Here is an 18,711-nt window from a genome sequence, read left to right as displayed (position 1 = left end):
ACAAAACAAAAGGTGAAAAACAATTTTGCAAGCTCTTCTGTGGATAATAACCAGGGAGTCTCCAGCCTGGGAGACCTGAACACAAAGGCCCTATGAGAAGGGTTAAGCTAGCTTGCAGGTACCACATTTTTGTTTAGACCCCTTACTAGATACTAGTGAAGAAATTCATCACAAAAAGACTCATTCTGAAACCAGTTCTCATACAGGGGAGGACAGGAGGACACAGGACTGTCCTGGGCTATTTAGCCCTGGAGGAGAAGTGACAGATACAGACCAGCCCCAGACCCAGTCCCAGATGGAAGGAGCCTGGGGTCCAAGGCAGTGCAGAGTTATTCTATCTGTGCTGCCCAGCACTACACCAGTGGATCCAAGTTGTTCAGAAACCAGTTTAAAGATGTTTCCATGGCACTGTACTTGTCCATGTAGAATCACTGCAGCACCTTCGACACAATGGTCTTGCTGGAATATAACATGAGAAATTGCAGCTGCTGTTCATCTCACTAACACCTTCCTACTGGGAAATACCAGGTTGCAATCACTGACTTGTCTCTAACATTTTAAATGGAGGTTTAGAAAAGGACAGATGCACAATTAAGAAGCCAAGATGCATGAACAGGTGTTCTTGCTTTGTGCAATTGAGTAATATTCATGAAACAGAGAATTGGACCCCAGAATGAAAAAGCTTTTAACATTTTGTCCTGGTTTCAGCTGGGATAGAGTTAATATTTTTCATAATAGCTGGTTCAGTGCTGTGTTTAGGATTTTGTATGAAAATAATATTGATAACAAATCGATATTTTAGTTGTTGCTAAGTAGTGCTTACTCTAAACCAAGGACTTTACAGTTTCCTGTGCTCTGCCAGCACCAGAAGCTGGGAGTGAGCATGGCCAGGATAGCTGACCTGAGCTGGCCAAAGGGATATTCCATGCCATAGAAAATCATGCTTACTATATAGAGTGGGAGAAGTCCAGGAGAGGCTGATTGCTGTTCAAGGACAGGCTGGGCATCAGTCAGAAGGCAATGAGCAATTGTAGCATGCAGCACTAGTTTTTCTTGAGTTTTATTCCTTTCTCTTTTTTTGTTACTTCCCATTTCATTTCAATTATTATTATTACATTTTACTTTTCAGTTATTAAAACTGTTCTTATCTCAATCCATGGGGTTTACTTTCTTCCAGTTCTCCTCTCGTCCCAGTGGGGGGGACTGAGTGAGCAGGTGTGTGGTACTTAGTTGCATGCTGGCATGACACCACAGCATTACTTTGAACTTCATCTTCCACCTGACTGGTCCGCAGAAGATAACTCTAAAATACATTACTGATCAATGTTATTTGGCACAAAAATCCCTGGGCAACCAAGAAGCTTCATTCATATCCAACAGGTTCTTTTTCTGCTACTCTCTGTGTCACAGCAGAGAGCAGCCTCTTCAGAGAAAGATGTTTGTTCCACTTGTGCTACAGAGGGGTTGTTTTAATGTTGTTTTCTGTGTGAGCCTTACGTTGGTGCTTCTTGGTTCTTCTTCGTGACACAACCCAGCCAAGTAAAGAACCCACCAGGACCCCAGCTACTGCAGTCACAATGACAGCCCAGTAGGGGACCAAAGATTCTGTGCTCTCCAAGTTGACATCTGAATTTCCAAATCCACTATTTCTTCGCGTGAAAAGAAAAGGCTTCTCCTACAAAGGGAGAGCAAAGGCTTTATTGACCACAGATCACTCAACGGGCAGTATTCCAACAATTTGACTCTGCCCCTTCTCAGAAAGAAATGGTAGATCTTTAGACAATCAGCTGGTTTTGCCTTCTCTCTATCTTAGCCCAAACACTCTCCTGCTCTATTGTCTGAAAATTCCCAGAAGACAAAAAAGAAGCCACCTCGGCATCATGAGTGGTGGCATCACTTCCTAATTTGCTTGCTGCAAACAAGCAAATGGAAATACACAGACTCATTAGAACTAGCTTTAATGAAAGGCTTTCCATTGCAGTGAGAATAAAGCTTTTTGTCTTAAATCTTAAGTAGATTTCCCTGTCTGTAACAAAACAGGAAAATATATTTTAGCTATTTGAAACCTTCACAAAGATACTCTTTTAAAGAGCTCTAGCAGTGTGAAGAAAGGAGAAAAAATAGAGGTAATTAATGGAGAGAGCACCTTGACCTTTACTTACAGGGTTTGGACACCTGAGTTTTGATCTGTCATGGGTAAAGTTGTTGTAAGTCTGCTTTTCACCAACTGGCTCCAGCTGAAGAAGAGAAAAACAATGTTAAACTTAATGATGAATCTTTTTCTTCTCAGACTCTCTTGATTCAGACAGTTACAACTTCTTATCCAATTTTTGCTGCTCACAGGAACAAAGAAGTGTGGTAGAAGGAGCAGAGGAAAGTTTGCAAACATTTTAACAGTTGTGAACTGAAGACATTGAGAATCTGATGTACTGGCTGCAGAATAGCTCCCGCAGAAGCAAGGAATAGGATAAGAGTTTCTTCCTTTTGCATTGCTCTGAATACAATGCATTTTAAATGTTCAGCTAAAGCAAAGTGGTTCACTATTATACCCAGTTCTGCCATGTACTTGTCTCAAATGGCAATGGAAAGGAAAGGAAAAAACCTACATGACAGATGTTAGATATATTACTTAGCACATTACTTACAGAAAGGTGCCTAGGTGTCATGGTGATGGGAGTTACTTCAGAAATGACAGAGCTACAGAGAGAGGATGGGACACAGCTAACCTTTTCAGTCTGCACTCAGACAAGAAATTCCCTGGGAATTTTAGCTGAATTTTCACAATCTTGCAAGAAGCAAGTTACACAGAGCTTTTTATATTATCAGTTGGCAGCTAAGTTGCAATAGTTGACCATAGGCTCACCCTGAGCCCATTTCCAACCCAACATAAAATGTGCCCGGGCTAATAGCAGGCAGTTGTGCTTGGCTTGCAGTGCACATACCACTGGTTGCCATAGTAAAGCTAACAAGTAGAGGCTTGCTCAGTCATGTTAACTGAAGTGTTTACAACTGTTGTATGGACATGCCTGAAGTAATGACTACAAGATTGGTCCATAGAGAACTGCAAAGTTGTCATCCAGCACTTCTGGGAATACATCACAGAGGAAGGCTGTTGCTTCTGCTATTGTCCATACAGGCATTTACTGTCCTCAAGGGATTAAAGTGTCAGCTGCATGCTGAAAAGAAACAATAGAGCAACAAGACCCACACAACACGGAAAAAAAAAATTATCCAGAAGATTTTCATATGGAAACACTGAGAATACTTTCTCTCTCTTGTTCATTTTTAATAAAAAAAATTTAAAAAACAAAAAGAAGTCAGCAAAGACTGAAAAATAAAAAGATATGAACCACTGAAAATATAACGAGGGAAGAGAAGATTAGAAGCAAAACAGGATGCCAAGTTTTGCTGATTGTTGTAGGGTCCTGATGGACTCTTTTATGACTCCTAATCACTTGGCCCACCCACCAGCTAATGCAGTGAAGACTGAATTTGGTAGTTTTTTTGTACCTTAAAGGGAACAGCTCTATTATTTGTACAATGTGTGGCTCCTATCTTGCAGCATTCTGCCTGAGGTGTAACTGGTTATTTGTAGATAATTGTAATTCTTCCCATGCCAGGGCACTTGGTATGGATTCTGGCACAGAGCCCAGACAAAAGATGATAAAATGCAAAATTCTGTAACCACCCATGCTTACTTCATCTCTATGCAATCTGTTCTTCAGGAGCATTAGCTTCTGGGCTTAGAAGATGACAGTATCCTCAAGTCCATGAGCATACAGGACAAGTTCTGGAAGAAACCCACAGCTCCTCTAGAGCATGTAGCAAGCATGGAGGCAGAACACACACCAAACACTGTGTCTCTTCACCTTGGCCAAACACCTGACAAGGTGGGTTTGGGACCAGTGGAAACCCCTTAAGACTACAGAGTCCTCTGACCTCAGAGAGCAGGAGCACATTTTGTTTTGCACAAAGCCAAAACAGCAAAGAACATTATGGCAAGGGAGAGACTGTAAGCCATCCCAGTCCCTGCATACCCACACAGTGGCCAGGCACAGTCTGGCCCTTTATGTGCACTGACAAGAATCCGTGTCATTTGGCCCTAAGCCTGCAGCCTGCCGAGCTTTTCAGGGAACAGGGAAACAATACAGCCTTACAGTAAGCTTGCACAGCCTTGCCGTACAAGGACTGCAAGGGAAAAGCAGGGATGTGTTACAAGAACTAGATTTAAATAGTAAACAGTAATGTCTGCAGTTGGCATAGACCAACAGATCTCTAAGGGAGGGAATAGTTGTGCTTTGCATCAGTAAGAACCTGATCCCTGCCACCCAGTAGAAAGCTTTGTGTCAATCCATATATGCGTAGGAAATGAGTGACAGTCTGGACAGAAAAAAAACTCTGGTGGCATAGGAAAAAAGATTGATGGTGATTCAGGAATGAGTAATGGCCAATAGGAATACCACATGGCAACAGAAACCCAATTTAAGACCGCCATATGCCCAGGTAGTGTCTCTTTTTTTTTTTTTCTTGAAACCCTCAGCCATGCTCAATTTGAATTTTTCTACATTTGCCTGGGGTTTCTGGCCCACCATTAGCCCTGTTTGAGCCATGAAGGAGAGTGAAGCCAACCAGCCTGCTGTCATCTGGAGTCCCAGACAGGGAAACCTGATGGAAAACAGGCAGATTTGCTGTGCATGCACAAATCAATTACTCCTAGCTAGTGCTTGCATAGTACATTCTATAATCCTGGACCTACAGCTCATATGCTATGCTGGGCAGCTGCACAGATTCCTGCCCTCCATTTTCCAGTCCTTATTTTTAAGCTCATTCTGGGGTATCCTCTAAGTTTGTCATCTTGCTCAAACTTTTACTTGGACGGAAAAGAAATTCCCCTCCATTTATGTTTGTTTCTTGTGCAAACCAGGATGCAGGATTTCTGCTACCACAATGTATTTGGTGTTTACAAGACAAGGGGAGGAAATGTTGCTGTGGCATAAAAATGCCTAGTATTCCTTCCAATGTGGGGAAATATTTCTGAAAGCAACTTTGACCTTGGAGTTACCAAATTTGTCACGTACCTCTGACACCTTCTTCCAAGACTATTTAAAAGCTATTCATTTTCCCCAAAATGACAGATGGAATGTGATTACAAGCATCTTAAGTTTTATTTCAGCCCCCCATTAGTTTCAGTGACTCTACTAAAACTGCCTCAGATACAAGAGTGGGTGGTACAACATGTCCACACTATTAATGGCAGCAAAAATTCAGTCACATATAGGTTTTCCTAATAAATATAACAGAATTCAGTGAAGAAGGGCAAGATCATTGAACAGACATTTTCAGCAAACCTACAGAACTGAATGTTTAACTAGGATGACTTTTTGTTTTAATGCAAGTTATTTACCAAATAAGAAAGGAAATTTTTTGTTACATTAAGTCTCTTTAGAATTCCCATTTTGAATGAGCAAAGACTTACACTGTTTCATGCAATATGATCACTTGGGATTACATTCCTAAGCAATGCAGAGTGAGAAGAACCTCAGAGTTGAGCAACCCCCTCTTGCTAGGATATCAATTTTATGTCTTGTTTACTCTTTTGTTTCAGATACCTTTCTCATGATCTTTTGTAGATACTGCTACCACAAACACATAGTTGTAACTAAGTTTGTTGGATCTAAGTTGTAACCCCTTACCATATTGTTCCAGAGAGCCATGGCCATCTCAGCATAGCCTCTTACACTGAAATGAGAGCAGTCTGCAGCAAAGAAACTCATATCTGGCTTGCTAGTCTGCAATAAAAGCAAAAATTATTTGCCAGCAAATTTCAATCTTTGAGATCTGACATATTATATCCAATAGTGTATTGTACTTGATATACCCACTTCACACTTTTGGTACCTTCCTAAAGGCATTATGCTCATGTTTTCACACTGGAAATAAACTTAGGTGCTCCAAACTATGGGCTGATTACTGCACCTTGAGACCTTCTGTGTAATGCCACCTGCTCACCTTCACACAAGAATTTTCATAACAAAACTAAACTTATCATTAAGCCAACAGTCACAGCTGTTACCTGGACCCTGCCATTGACCCACATTCCATTTTTTACAGAACTGAAAGAAAAGTGCTTATTATTGCTTTTTAAACTTCTGTGACTCAGACTTACAACATTTCAAGTGTTGAAATTTCTGCTGAATTTCAGATAACAATAAAAATGGTGGGACTATCCAGCTGTGGTAAATGTCTCTCTTAGGGGGAATTTGCCTCATCACTACCTGTATGGTGACCATTGGTCGACCTTTTAGGCTGACAGGAAAAAAATGGGGATGGTATGAAAAAAGTATCAGTACTATGCAAAACTGGGTTGTTTTGATGAGGATCCATGCTGGATATTTGTATCCTTAACTACATGGCATACATAATGCTAAGGCTGGAGAAAAGAAGGAGAATCAGTGTTTGGTTTCAAAGGCTGCTTCCTGTTGCCATGCTTGGATGAGTCAGAGATTCAAGTGCTGGTCTCCATTTGAAGAAAACCTGAACACATTCCATAACCTAAATCGGGAAACTGTGGTGAATGCTAACCAACCTCCTCAACAAGGGAAGCAACTTGCAGTTCAGAGGAAGTCAGAGGGTGCCTTGTTTATGGGTGCATTCTATGAATGTTTCCTAAACCCATTTTGATTCACAGGCAGCACTGTGAATCTTCTTGTGAGACTTCCCGTCTTCTCCTCCCTCGCTCTTAGCACGGATTCCACGCTGTGCCACTAGACTGTGCAGAGAGGAGAAAACACAGTCTTGTGGCACAGATCTTACTGGCTTAAGAGAAATGAAATACTGGCCCTTGCATAATGGGAAAGCAAAGCAGGACTCACACTATCCAGGGGCAGCAAGGTGTTCCGGAAGAACGGCTGGATGACAGCAGCGAAGTCCTGCCGCTGTTCGTACCGACCGCTGTTGATCAGCTGCAAGGCTTCAGCCTGCGGGTGGTGTAATCAGTGACAACACAGGAGTTACTTGCAAGGCTCATCCTACATTTGTCAGCTAGCAGCAACATGCAGATTAAACATCTTTCAGTGTAGGAAGCCATAAATCATTAGTGTAAATCCAGCTAAATGCAATAAAGTAGTCAAGAAAACGGCTAAGAAAATAATTTGGTTCATGAGATTTTCATGAGGAAAATGCACAGAAGCTGGATTAATTCAAACAAAAAAAAAGTTAAAAATATAAAGTTACTAATTTAAAAAAAAAAAAAAAAAACAAAAAAAAAATAGTTCAAACCTTACTCATAGAAACCAAAACTGCACAATTGCAATGAGATTAAAATTTGCAGAAAAGTATAAAAATAAGGAACAGGTCAACATTTTTAGAAGTGACAAATGAATTCAGAATGCCAACATGAGGCTGAAGTGCACTTGGTTTTTCAGGAAGGTGTGCTTGAATGAAAATACTACTTAAACACTGAAAAATTACCTGCCACTTTCAAAAATTATGGTCACAGACATTCATACAAATAAAAAAGCCCATCTCATTGTAACTTGCCATCTTATGGATATAAATGCTAATGCTCCTGGTCATATCTCAAAACATTCCTAATCCCTCTTCCTTAGTTAAGGAAAATGACCCCTCTAGTAGGCTTATACAAGCATTACCCAGGGTGAATTTTTTGAGCTTTGTCAGATTCATTGCCAGAGCCAGAGTGGAGAACATTATGTTATCTGATACAGTGATTCCTGTATTCATAAGAACATCGATGGAAAAAGCTTCTGCTCCAATAGCTATTTATAGCCTCTGTTAATTTTGAGTGAATCTTACGCCTGAGGCTATGAAAAGTTACTCTCAGATAGCAAGCTGGCCCATGGTTGGTTTAGTTAATTTCTTCTGCTAAGAGTAACCACAAAACAGCTGATGCAAGATCATTTGTCACTCTTGCAGTGACATGTTAATTCATGTGAGCTACTCATTGGACTCATAACAGACAAACACATATCAACAAAGCAGCCATCATTCCTAAATCTTTTTTGGCTGTTGAAACAGCAGCTGGAAAGAGAATTGGTCTCCATCTGCATCCAGCTCAGAACTGAGGTCACATCAGAAGGCAATGTGGAAAGTCTTGCACTGCTACTAACTGGTTAGCTGGGTATGGTTTTGATTAGGCTGTAGCCAAGTTGTTTCCCAGTTATCCCTCTCTGTACTGCTGAGAGTATGCATGACAGGAAGGGCAGTGAGGGAAGCAATATGGAGACACAAGTGAAGATGACAATTTACAGAATGAATGCATTACCTGAAAATCTCTGTTAACTCTCTTAATTTCTTGTAATTCAGAAGAATTTTCCTCTGGGTTTAAGAAACATGGGCACACTTTCCTTCAATGAAAGAAATACGAGAATTAAAAGCCAGTCTAGAATAGTTTATTCACAGTTCTTCAGCACTGTGTCCACTTCAAGAAGTCAGGATAGCTGCTCAAAGCTCACATGCAGAAGGGAGAGCCACCTTGGTGGCTCTGAAATGGACAGATACTTCACAAAAGAAAAAATTCTACTGAATTACTTTTCAAAATGAACACCTACCACAGGCAGAAAGAGCTGCAGGATCTGCAATTCTTGAGTCAAATGCAAAAAAATTGTTTAGTGTGCCACACATCAGCAGGAAATCACACGTGTTAGAATAACAAGAAAACCCACCCTATGAATGGGCTTACAGCAGAGTTTCAGACATCTGGGAGTGTAGAGTTAGAAAAGACAAATTTTTCATGTAGTCTGAGTCCTTGCACCACTCTGTTTTATTATGGTACCTTCATAACAAGAGGTAATAACTTGTGCTTCACAGAAATTCGTCTTCTAAGAATGTGCTTGGAATGAATATGAAGACATTGAGCAAGACCATCAATTCATTATTTTCCCTTCCAGTGTGTTCCTGTAGTTAATCACTTGTATTTTTAAAAATCTGCGCCTAACTTAATTGGAATTCATTTGGCATCACCTTGCAACTACTGGTCTTTGTTATACCTTTCCCTGCAAGACTAAAGAGCCTTTTCACATCCATTCTGATGCCTTTAAAGACACTGCTGCTTTCTAAAACAAGTCTTTCAACCTTCTTTGAGTGAAGATTTTGGTCTCCTTCATTAGGTGCGAGGAGCAGTTCCTGGCTGTGCTCTGCTGCATGTAGCCCAGCCTGCACCAGAGGTAATGCAGCGCTGGATACAAGGAGAGGAATCAGGGGTGTCAGCCTGTGTTGCTGACCAGCAGATGGCTGGGTGAAAAAAGCCTTCAAAGTTCAGCAATCATATGTTTACTTGTGCTGTCTCATGCTGCCTTACAGCTGAGAAGTGAGAATTCTGCTATCTACAAGTGCAGGCTTTTTAGCTGAAGTATTGCAAGAAGTAATAGAAAGTTGATGGGTGCATCAGGTAAAGGAGGCAATGCACATAGCTTGGAAAGCTCAGTGTGGGTATCCTGCTGTAGAAATTGAGACTAAGCCAAAAGTATATCACTTTATAGGCAAAGAGCTGTTTTGCTCACTTACTTTGCTGCCAAGGCACACTCTGAAGAGCTTGCTGCGATTTGACGCAGTCCAGAGAACTCCAGCATCTCCACCATGTTGATAAAGACTCTTGGGAGCTGTGAGGATTATAATAACCAGACATGCAGACATGTTACAAATAACAGAACATGATACCACTACAAAGAGCAAGGAGTGCCATCCGTAGGTCAGGGAGTCAGTGCAAACTGCACTGCCTGCAGCCAATGGCATGTGCAAGGATGATGGATAAAAGGAGGGGGAGGGAGGGAGATAGACAGTGGATGTCAGCCAAAAGAATTCCAGCAGCTAGTACAAACTAGCTGAAATGCTGCTTCGCTCCCTGGGACATTTCCATTTGCTCTAGGGTAAATGAAACTGTTCATGGCTGGTTTAGCCATGAAAACTGGCTGTAGGGTCATGGTATGTTTGGTCCACAGCATAAATATTGTCAAACAGACAGTTTTTCTGAAACTGCAGCTCTCTTTCTCAGGGCATTAGCTAGTACAGTCATTGAAATGCAGCACTGAAGAACAGTCTGACTCCAGCTATTTGAAAGATGACCTTGTATGAAACATAATCACTGACAGTCTATCAGAGGTGAGAAAAACATCAGTGTACTTGCCAGGAACATAGCTTGCTAGGGTATCTTAAAAGCTTACCTCCTCATAGAAAATATCCAGAGTGTCCTGAAGGTGCTTTACATACTTTTGCACTGAATAGGTTTCCTATTAAAATTAAAAAAAAAAAAATTAAAAATTGAGTCAGTCTTTTTCAGGAACCAACAAGGTGATCTCTGAGAAGCTATACCAACTTGGTGCTCCTTTTTTCTTTTGTTGGCAGATATATTTCCAGATCAAGAAGTTTACTGGCACGTGTACAGAGGTTATATAGTGCTTATGTTTTTATACCATTAATATATTCCTCTGATCTCTGTAGAAAATCCTGAGGTATCTTGGCAGAGCCTTTCCCTGAAAATGACCATATTGACCACATTTTTGGATTTTGGGTTGTTTTTTATGGGACCCAGAGCAGACTGATTTGCCTTATGAACAAAAGATTTTTTTTTCAAAGATTTTTTTTCTGACTGCCTATCTGGAGAAACTGATATGAAGGCAGTCAGACCCCACAAAGCCCATAAGCAAAACAACTTTGTGACTGTAGCTATAGAGGGGAAGCTGTGGGGACAAAGGCTCCAGGCAGCAGCCTCTAAAGGAAAGAGCAAAACAGAGAACAGTGCCTGGTCATTTCAACAAGCTGGGGTACAGACCCCCAGTCTGTGCCACACAAACAGTTTCAGAAGGAATGACCACTGACAGCTAAAGACATGTTTTTCACTATAAACTGATGTTATTATTTTGGGTCTCATTCTGAAGCAAGAATTGGGCATCCTCAGTAATTATTGTGTGGGGATGTTTTCCAGAAAACTTCACTTGGGTCCCCTCACATGCCTGAGACACCACACTGATTACTTTGTCCAGTTAAGCAGGTAGAGCTCTTCAGCTTAATCTTTGTGTTTTGTTCAACATGAGCAGGTTCCTAGTACTCAAATAATGCATTTCTCCAGAGCTGCAGTGCCCCTGCATTAAAAGCTGTGCACTTGTTTCTGATACAATGAAGATGAAAGGGGCAGGACTTCTAAGTGCTTTTTAAACAAAGAGGAACTTTGGCTCCCTGAGAGAGAAAAGCTATGTTTCCAGGGCTGGGCACCTGCCAAATACCTGGATGAGCATGCCCAATTCAGAGATACAAACCTTGTCCAAGCAGTACTGGCATAGGTCAGTGCCTCCAACAAGGATGGTAATCAGCTTCCAGTCTTCTTTGAAGTTAATTTTCTAGTGGCACATAAAATAAACAGATTGCAGCATTTATTGCTTAGGCATGCAGAGGTAACATTCACAAATGGGGCTAAATGGGCACAGACAGTAGGGCAGAACAAAGGAGGTATGCTGAGTTAAGCTGGCAAAAGAAAAGCATCTTTCCAGGGGGAAAATCTGAACTGTTTGCTAGTCTATGGCAATTCACCTTGGCTTCTGTAAGGAAATTCCCTTCAGCAGACAAGCTCTGTCAGGGTAACCAAGCACAGAAATGTGTCTGTGGCAGCAGGCATCCCTAAATGAATGTCAGCTCCAGAACAGGGGTGGACAGCAGAGATTTGCCAGCCATGGCTGCACACTGCAGGCAGCGTGGGGATAAAGCCATGTGGGAATGGAGGCTGGAGTGACTCATGTGGCTGTGGAACTGGAGCTGCTGGGGATCCCTGCCAGCTGGGCAAGAATTACCCCGGGCCAGGAGGGGCAAGGGGTGCCCCAGGGAACAGACAGCTGGATTAAAATAGAAGAGTCCAGGAGGCTGGTGACTTCACTGAGCTCATATAAGGGCAGCTGCAGCATCCACGTCACCACAAGCTAACAATAGGCGCTGCTGAGAGCTGGATCTCATCAAAACATTTTGTAACATTCAGTACAAAGAAAGGAATCAAAGGCAACTATTTTTAGTGTAGTGCATTTACATAACAAACATCTGCGAAAGGATCCCACAAATAGAGGGAGGGCCTGGGAATCACCCAGGTCTGAATTCTCCTCTTCAACCAGCAATTTGCTCAGAAAGACTTTCACGAAGAGGCAATGTTATGGCAGGGATACACCCCTCTCCCTTTTTTTTTTTTTTGAAATGCATAAAAAGCTGTGAATAAAACAAAGCACGACAGCCTCTCCTCTTCTATTCTATTGAAAAGACACGCCAGCTCTCTTCACTCTGCCAAACAATTGGCAATGCAGAGTAACTGACAGTGGGGTGAGCATGCAGCATCCATCAAGGGTTCTGGCATGGAGAGCCACATGCTTTGACAAATCCTGCTTATTCAGTGCCTTCCTTTCCCATTCAGTCTGAGCCAAGGAGCACCAGGCACTCCCGTTCCCTTAGAGGGAATGCTCTCCCTGAACCAACAGCTCACACCCAGGCAGTCATCCACTCAAATTCAGCCAACACTCAGAGCAGGGCAGCCTTGGGTTTCTCAGATTTCTTCCCCTCCCTGCTTCTGATGCCCATTGTTGCCCTCAGTGGAGCTGGCACAGCAGACTGGTCCACAATGCTAGACCCCCTACTAATTCTCTAAAAGATTACGGTGTGACAGATTCATCCATTCCTGAGGTTTCTGGTCACTAATTAATTATTTGCCCGCTCAAAACCAGACTTTGAGAGGGCTTTTTCTCCTGCAAAGACTTCATAATTCCTCTTCCCAGTATTGTGGATATTGTGACTCGTATTGGTCTGCAGACCTACATGCTTCAGCGATTTTACACTCAGCCTTTATGACCTTCACTTTGAAGGCTGATGCTCAACAAAGCAATCCTGTGATCTCACCAGAGCCTTCAGATTTCTTCTCTTCCTCACTACCATCCTTACATCTCCTGGCTGCACTGCAGCCTATATTAGGGGTAATTCATCTGGCACATTCATCTTGGAAAGAACAGCAGAAACAAGGACTTTTCTTTCATCAGTAAAGCACTCTTCATGACTCAAGTATCCTATTAATTACAGACATCTCCCAGAGACCCCGGCAGCACGGAGGTGTGGCCCAAATCCCACTCACCGAGCTGCTTCTCATCAGCTCCACCAATACACGTGCCTGGGCTGGCATGTCACTAGGAGAGAGAACAGAAGATTTCAGATGTGTGTTCCAAAAGCATGTCACCTTCTTGATCCCCACTCCTCATTGCAGGGGATCTCAGGATCAGCAGAAATCAGAATAAGGAGAGTGATGCCTCAAAAGACTGAGCAAACACTGAAGGACCAAGTTGCACAAGTGAATAATCTGATCTGAAAAGGCTTCAGCTGGGATAGCTGCCAAGTGGCAGGCAACTGGTATGAGTTCTTCCCATCTCAGACTTGGCCTTGGTACATTTTGTTTGGGAAAAATCACTAATGCCCAGATGCACAGAGACATTGAGTTGCATAACTCGCTTAAAAAATCTAGTGGGGGGGTTTGGTGCTGACACAGAAGCTGGGCACCTAACCAGCCTTCCTGATCCGACCTTAAATTCCTATGGCTTGTCTTATGGCTGGAAGAGAGTGCTTACATTGTGGGCCTGCCAGGCTCGAGAGTCCTAGTCCAGCTCTAGACAGGATGCAACATCCACGGGCCAAAGCACAAACCATGCTGAGACACCAGCTGGAAATGAGCTCCTGATATAGTAGAAGAAGACTGTGCTTGAGCTAATAAGCCCTGCCTCTCTCCAGCAACTACACAAATGCAGTTACATTATTTGGATTCCTAGAACCATATTGATCACGCTGAGTCAGCTTTGCTCAGGGAACCTATGAAATATTTAGTAGCTATACAGGCTTTGATAGTTATCCTAAATCTCTCTTGCAGCAGATTTAACGGCTGTTAAAGGTGTCACAAAAAGCTTTGGAAACAAATTTTGTGAGTATTCATGGAGCAGGCACAGTGTAAGCCATAAAAATTCTTACATGTTTTGGCTGTTAACAGACTAGAAGATTTTTTCTTCAGGAAGAGAAAAGAGTTATTTCCCAGCTGCCTTTTTTTTTTGTTTTTTTCCCTTTGCACTGCAAACAGGGATAATTTTTTCATGCCATTAAGGTAGAAGTGGGCTTCTATTTGTTAGTTTCAGGCACGTTCTCTAGAAATCAAGGATTAAAAGAGATGCTCATGAATTTTTTCCTCATTGAAGATATTGCCTGGCAGTGAATTAGGGACCTGTACACTGAACACTGGGCAGAAAAAGATACTGCTTGAATTAGAAGCATAACTTGGTAGAAGGAATTGGCTCAAAAATTATGGGCAGAAATAGAATAAAGAAAGGAAGCCTGAGTCAAATTTAAAAAAAGATAACAAATAAATCCCCCAAATACCGAATTGAATTAAAAAACCAAAACCCCGAAATTCACAATTGAAAACATCAGATCACAGAAACATGCTGAGTACCAGCAGGTCATCAGCATTACCTCAACCCTGTCATGCATCTCAAAGGTAACCTGCCAGTCCCTCACTTCTCACTCCTTTGGGATTGTCCTTACCGTGCTGCAGCGTTTCTCTCCGCAACGTTGAATCCAGCTGTTTCCTTAGAGCTGCCAGTGGAGAAGCCAAAGAGGTTCGGATTGAATTTCTTCAAGATGTCTTAAAAGGAAAAACCACAGTGTTTAACCATTCACAGTACAGCCAGCAGTGTTGCCTCCCTGCAGAAGCAGGAGCCAATCGAGTGGTGAGAATACAGAGCTGTGTTTTCCCCTCATTCACTACGACTTACAGGAGCTAGAGACACACCTGCTTTGGAGACTCTAGTTACTGTCCAAATTTCATCACTGCCGTTATTTCTCTCCATGGGCCTGAGGAACCAGGGCCTGGTGGCCCAGGAGATGCATAGGTGGATCTTGGCAAATCACCAGTCTTGAATTTGTCAGACTATTCGTGGTTACTTTCTTTCATGTACCAGAAGCAGATGCTCTGAATATGGCCCTCTACCTCTCACTCCCCCAGCTAGATAATAATATTTGTGGCAGAGAAGTGAATTTTTTTCATTTTCTAGATTTCACTGAAACTTTCAGTGGGAAAGCATGATGTCTGAAAACTGTTGTTGTTACTCTGTCCGTAGCACTGCTGTCGGAAACCTCTTTACAGAATCTCATTTATAATGTATAAATGAATTGTGCCTTCTATTTTTCTTCAAACACAGTGAAATGCCTGGTACAAGGCAAAGGCAAAACACATCAGATTTTTTACTGACAATGTCAGGTATTGTCAAAGTGTTCCACAGCATGGATCACATACAAATAGATAGGCCATTGTAAACCAAGTGCCTTCCAATTTATTGTCACATTGACCACTTAATGGTTTCTATGGCAACTACAGGCCCAATTACACAGAACACTAGGACAAAATTTTATAGTACTTTTAGATTTTTTTTTTCCCCACTGCTATGTAGCAACTTGAAATCATCTGGAAGAACCACAACTTTGTCAACAATCCTGGCTAGATGGACTAGTAATTGTTTCATAACCCCTCATATGTCCACAGACCTTAGTCAGTCACTGGAAAGCACAAAACAAAACACGGGAAGAACAGGTCTGCCATGAACTTTGGTCACCTTCAGCACATTTACTCCTAATTCTTTTGGCCAAAAGGATGATACAATCACATGCAGATCCTGTGATGTGGAGGGGCTGAATCAACTGTACAGCTAATAAGGTCAGTCTGGATCTCAGCTCTCACTCCCATGAACTGCTTATACCCACAACAGATGGACATCCCCACCATTTTCAAGGAATGACCATTTCCAGATGCTTCCTAGCATGTACTTAAACCACTTCCAGTGTAATACCCAACTTTTGCTTTTCTAGGATACTCACTGGGTAAAGTAGCCTGGATCTCCAGAGTGTCATCACCCCCAATACTACAAAAGGAAAGAACAAAATCACCCACTAGGGTTAATCCTGCAGCCATCTGTCTTATTGTCACCACATGTGGTTGTAGCAGCCCAAGAAGGAAAAAACAACCTCCCTCCCTCCCTTCCCAAAAATACTTGCTTCAAACAGGACTAAGGAGATAAACCACAGGAATTCAGGGAAAGTAGTGAAAGGATAATTCACATTAAATAAAGCAAGGCAGTGTTAAGATAGAAGCTATGCCTTCAGGCTGGGAACAGACCATATTGGGAGAACTGATTTTTCATCTGGACATGCTGGGATACCTACCACAGAAAGGCATATTTCCTCACTAAAGCTGCTCCACGTTACCTCACTGAAGCTACATTTGCACACAGTTAAGCATAGGAGAGACTGCATTAAATATTCATTAACTATCTATTTGCAATGCTGCAATGCTGATTACATAGAGCCTCTGCCTCACCACTCAAAACTTGTCTGTGTGCAGAGCCAACACACTTTTACACCACTTTTGGCAGCCCCTCCTGAAAGTATCCATGCCTGCAGACACATGCAAAGGGATGAAGAAAGAGCAAAGAGGACAATGTATACACACACACACACTCATCAACCATATGTGTGTCCACAGGGAGAAGGCAGTTTCCTTCCACTCCAGCATGGATATTGAGCTTCACACCTTCTGACATGCATTGTTTGCCCACTTTGCAATAGCAAAGGTGTTTGGAACATCTTCACTGAGTATGTATGCACTGCTCTTGCCACGTTCATGCCAACCCACACAGACCTTCAAGCATTACATACTGCAGCAGATAATCACAGCAACATTGTGAAAAAGCTCCAGTGAGTCTAGCAAAAGGCTAAAAGGTACTGGGGCACAGGACCACGCTTGTAGCAATCAGGCTGGGTTGACACACACACACACACATAAAAAAAAAAAAAAGAAAAGAAAAATAGAAGCAAGAAAAAGCCCACAAAAACAAACACAACCCGCCCACCCCCCCAGGAATCGCTCCTATCTATTCTCTTCTGGTCCTGACTCCTCCAATCCTTACCAAGCAATACTTGCTGTCAGCATCCTTCCCCTGAATTTACATATACAAAGATGTAATTACACAACCAGGTGACCTATACTTTTAACTGTGTGCACAAAAACAGAGAAAAAAACCCAACATTTTCACTCACCTCCAGGAAAGTCCCCTCCAGTCTGTTTGTAAGTCTGGTACTCTGGCTCCTACGGCAGTCTGGAAAAAATGGAAATAACAATTAATAAAATACTAAAAGAAAAAAAGCCCTACAAATTTAGGTAAGATAGACATCATGTTTTGAAAGTGCTGAAACATTCTTTTAACATGACTCTGTATCCAGCCAAGCTTTTGCAAGGTCCCAGCTTTAGCATAAGTGGTCTATGTCTTTATTCACCACCACACACTGGCCTGTGGGCAGTCCTGCCTCTCCCATACTCCAGTTTTCTGTGCTTCCCCTCATATCTAGATAACACACCATGGAGCACCAGAGATGTAGTCCAGCCAGAGGATGTCAGATTGTAAGGTCAAGGACATAAGGCTTTAAAGCTGCTACTCATACTGTTTTAGCAACCCAATGGGACCACGATTAACATCAATGGCTTTGTACTTGTTTGGATTTTTTTCTGATGGAAAATGTTTCATCCTGGCATTTCCTGAAGAAAGATGATTTTGAGAGTCTTAATAATCCAGGAAAAAAGCCCCAAACACTGATGAAAAATCCCCATCCAGTTTTAGCTGCACATAAATCAGAGAAGCTGCTTTTTAATCTGCCAAGAAAACAAATCTTTGGTGTACAATCCATTTTTCCTCTCCTGGATTCAGTCTGCTACTTAGCACACAGACTTGATGAGGTGTAGACAGGATTTTTTTTGCCAGTATAGATAAGCATGTTGGTGTGTCTACTCCTTTCACTGTATAGTGCTGCTAGAGAAGTCAGACAGATGAATTCTAACCGGTGACAGGAATAAATTGTTCAATGTTTCATTAATCTCCAACTGTATCTAGATTGAGACAGCCTTTCTTCCTGCACTGTGAACTTTCGTATCCTTCAAAATTAAATAAATACATAAAGCCATCAGAACAAAGACCTCTGTGCTGGATTTGGGTGGCTCACAGGATGGGGACAGACCTCTAACAAGGTCAGCACCCTGACTCTGATTCAGGGCAGCAAACATGAGAAGGGGTTCTTCTGCAGCTTTACAGTTTTTTAGTGGTCTCAACTACTTTTGTATTCTTCAAAAAGCCATGGCACCAATTCAGCCATAAACACTGGCTGCATTCAGGGATCTTGTGAGGAGTACCAGGAGGACAATCCATGCCTTGGTGGACCTTGCTGCTGCAGTCCCCCTGTGCCAAGGATGGTTACCCCGTACAAAGCGCACAGGGCTGCTGTGGGAGGTGTATGTGCACACATGTGGGAAACACTCTGCCACTCTTTCTGGCCCACCCAGATAAATCACTTAATAAAACCCCCAAACACACCTTGCTGTGGCAGTGGCAACTGGTAGGAACTGCATGAATAATGGCATTATGAGAACCTGCCTTGCTCAGCTCTTGAGACAGAGACCTCAAGCATCACCTTGGCCCCTATGACTGAGATATTTCATATATTAAAAGAACTAATATTTTAAAAATAAGAGATTTGTGCTAGTGCACATATCTAGCATTTGATGTGGGGGAAGAAATAAAGCAATTAATTTTAAGAGTCATGGCAATGGATAGGAGGGAGACTTGTAGGGCTTTACTGATTTCTTCTAAAAAA

General features: G+C 42.2%; 1 protein-coding gene across 1 annotated transcript in view; it reads right to left on the bottom strand.

The window, feature by feature from the left end:
* Window positions 1–1,044: 1,044 nt before the first annotated feature.
* The window catches only part of PLB1 (phospholipase B1), an 88,125-nt gene continuing 70,458 nt past the window's right edge, over window positions 1,045–18,711 (bottom strand). Inside the window, exons 49-60 of the mRNA XM_077176318.1 lie at window positions 17,107–17,165; window positions 15,889–15,932; window positions 14,560–14,659; window positions 13,112–13,163; window positions 11,271–11,351; window positions 10,179–10,244; window positions 9,523–9,617; window positions 8,282–8,363; window positions 6,873–6,977; window positions 5,694–5,789; window positions 2,163–2,237; window positions 1,045–1,675 (exon numbers count right to left, since the gene is read on the bottom strand). Of these exons, the coding sequence (XP_077032433.1) occupies window positions 1,454–1,675; window positions 2,163–2,237; window positions 5,694–5,789; window positions 6,873–6,977; window positions 8,282–8,363; window positions 9,523–9,617; window positions 10,179–10,244; window positions 11,271–11,351; window positions 13,112–13,163; window positions 14,560–14,659; window positions 15,889–15,932; window positions 17,107–17,165 (1,077 nt within the window). The 3' untranslated portion in view covers window positions 1,045–1,453. The remainder of the gene's footprint in view (window positions 1,676–2,162; window positions 2,238–5,693; window positions 5,790–6,872; window positions 6,978–8,281; window positions 8,364–9,522; window positions 9,618–10,178; window positions 10,245–11,270; window positions 11,352–13,111; window positions 13,164–14,559; window positions 14,660–15,888; window positions 15,933–17,106; window positions 17,166–18,711) is intronic.

The sequence above is a fragment of the Agelaius phoeniceus genome, chromosome 3 (assembly GCF_051311805.1).
Source record: "Agelaius phoeniceus isolate bAgePho1 chromosome 3, bAgePho1.hap1, whole genome shotgun sequence".
NCBI lineage: Eukaryota > Metazoa > Chordata > Aves > Passeriformes > Icteridae > Agelaius > Agelaius phoeniceus.
The sequence above is the reverse complement of the archived record's forward strand: the minus strand, read 5'-3'. Positions and strand labels throughout refer to the sequence as shown.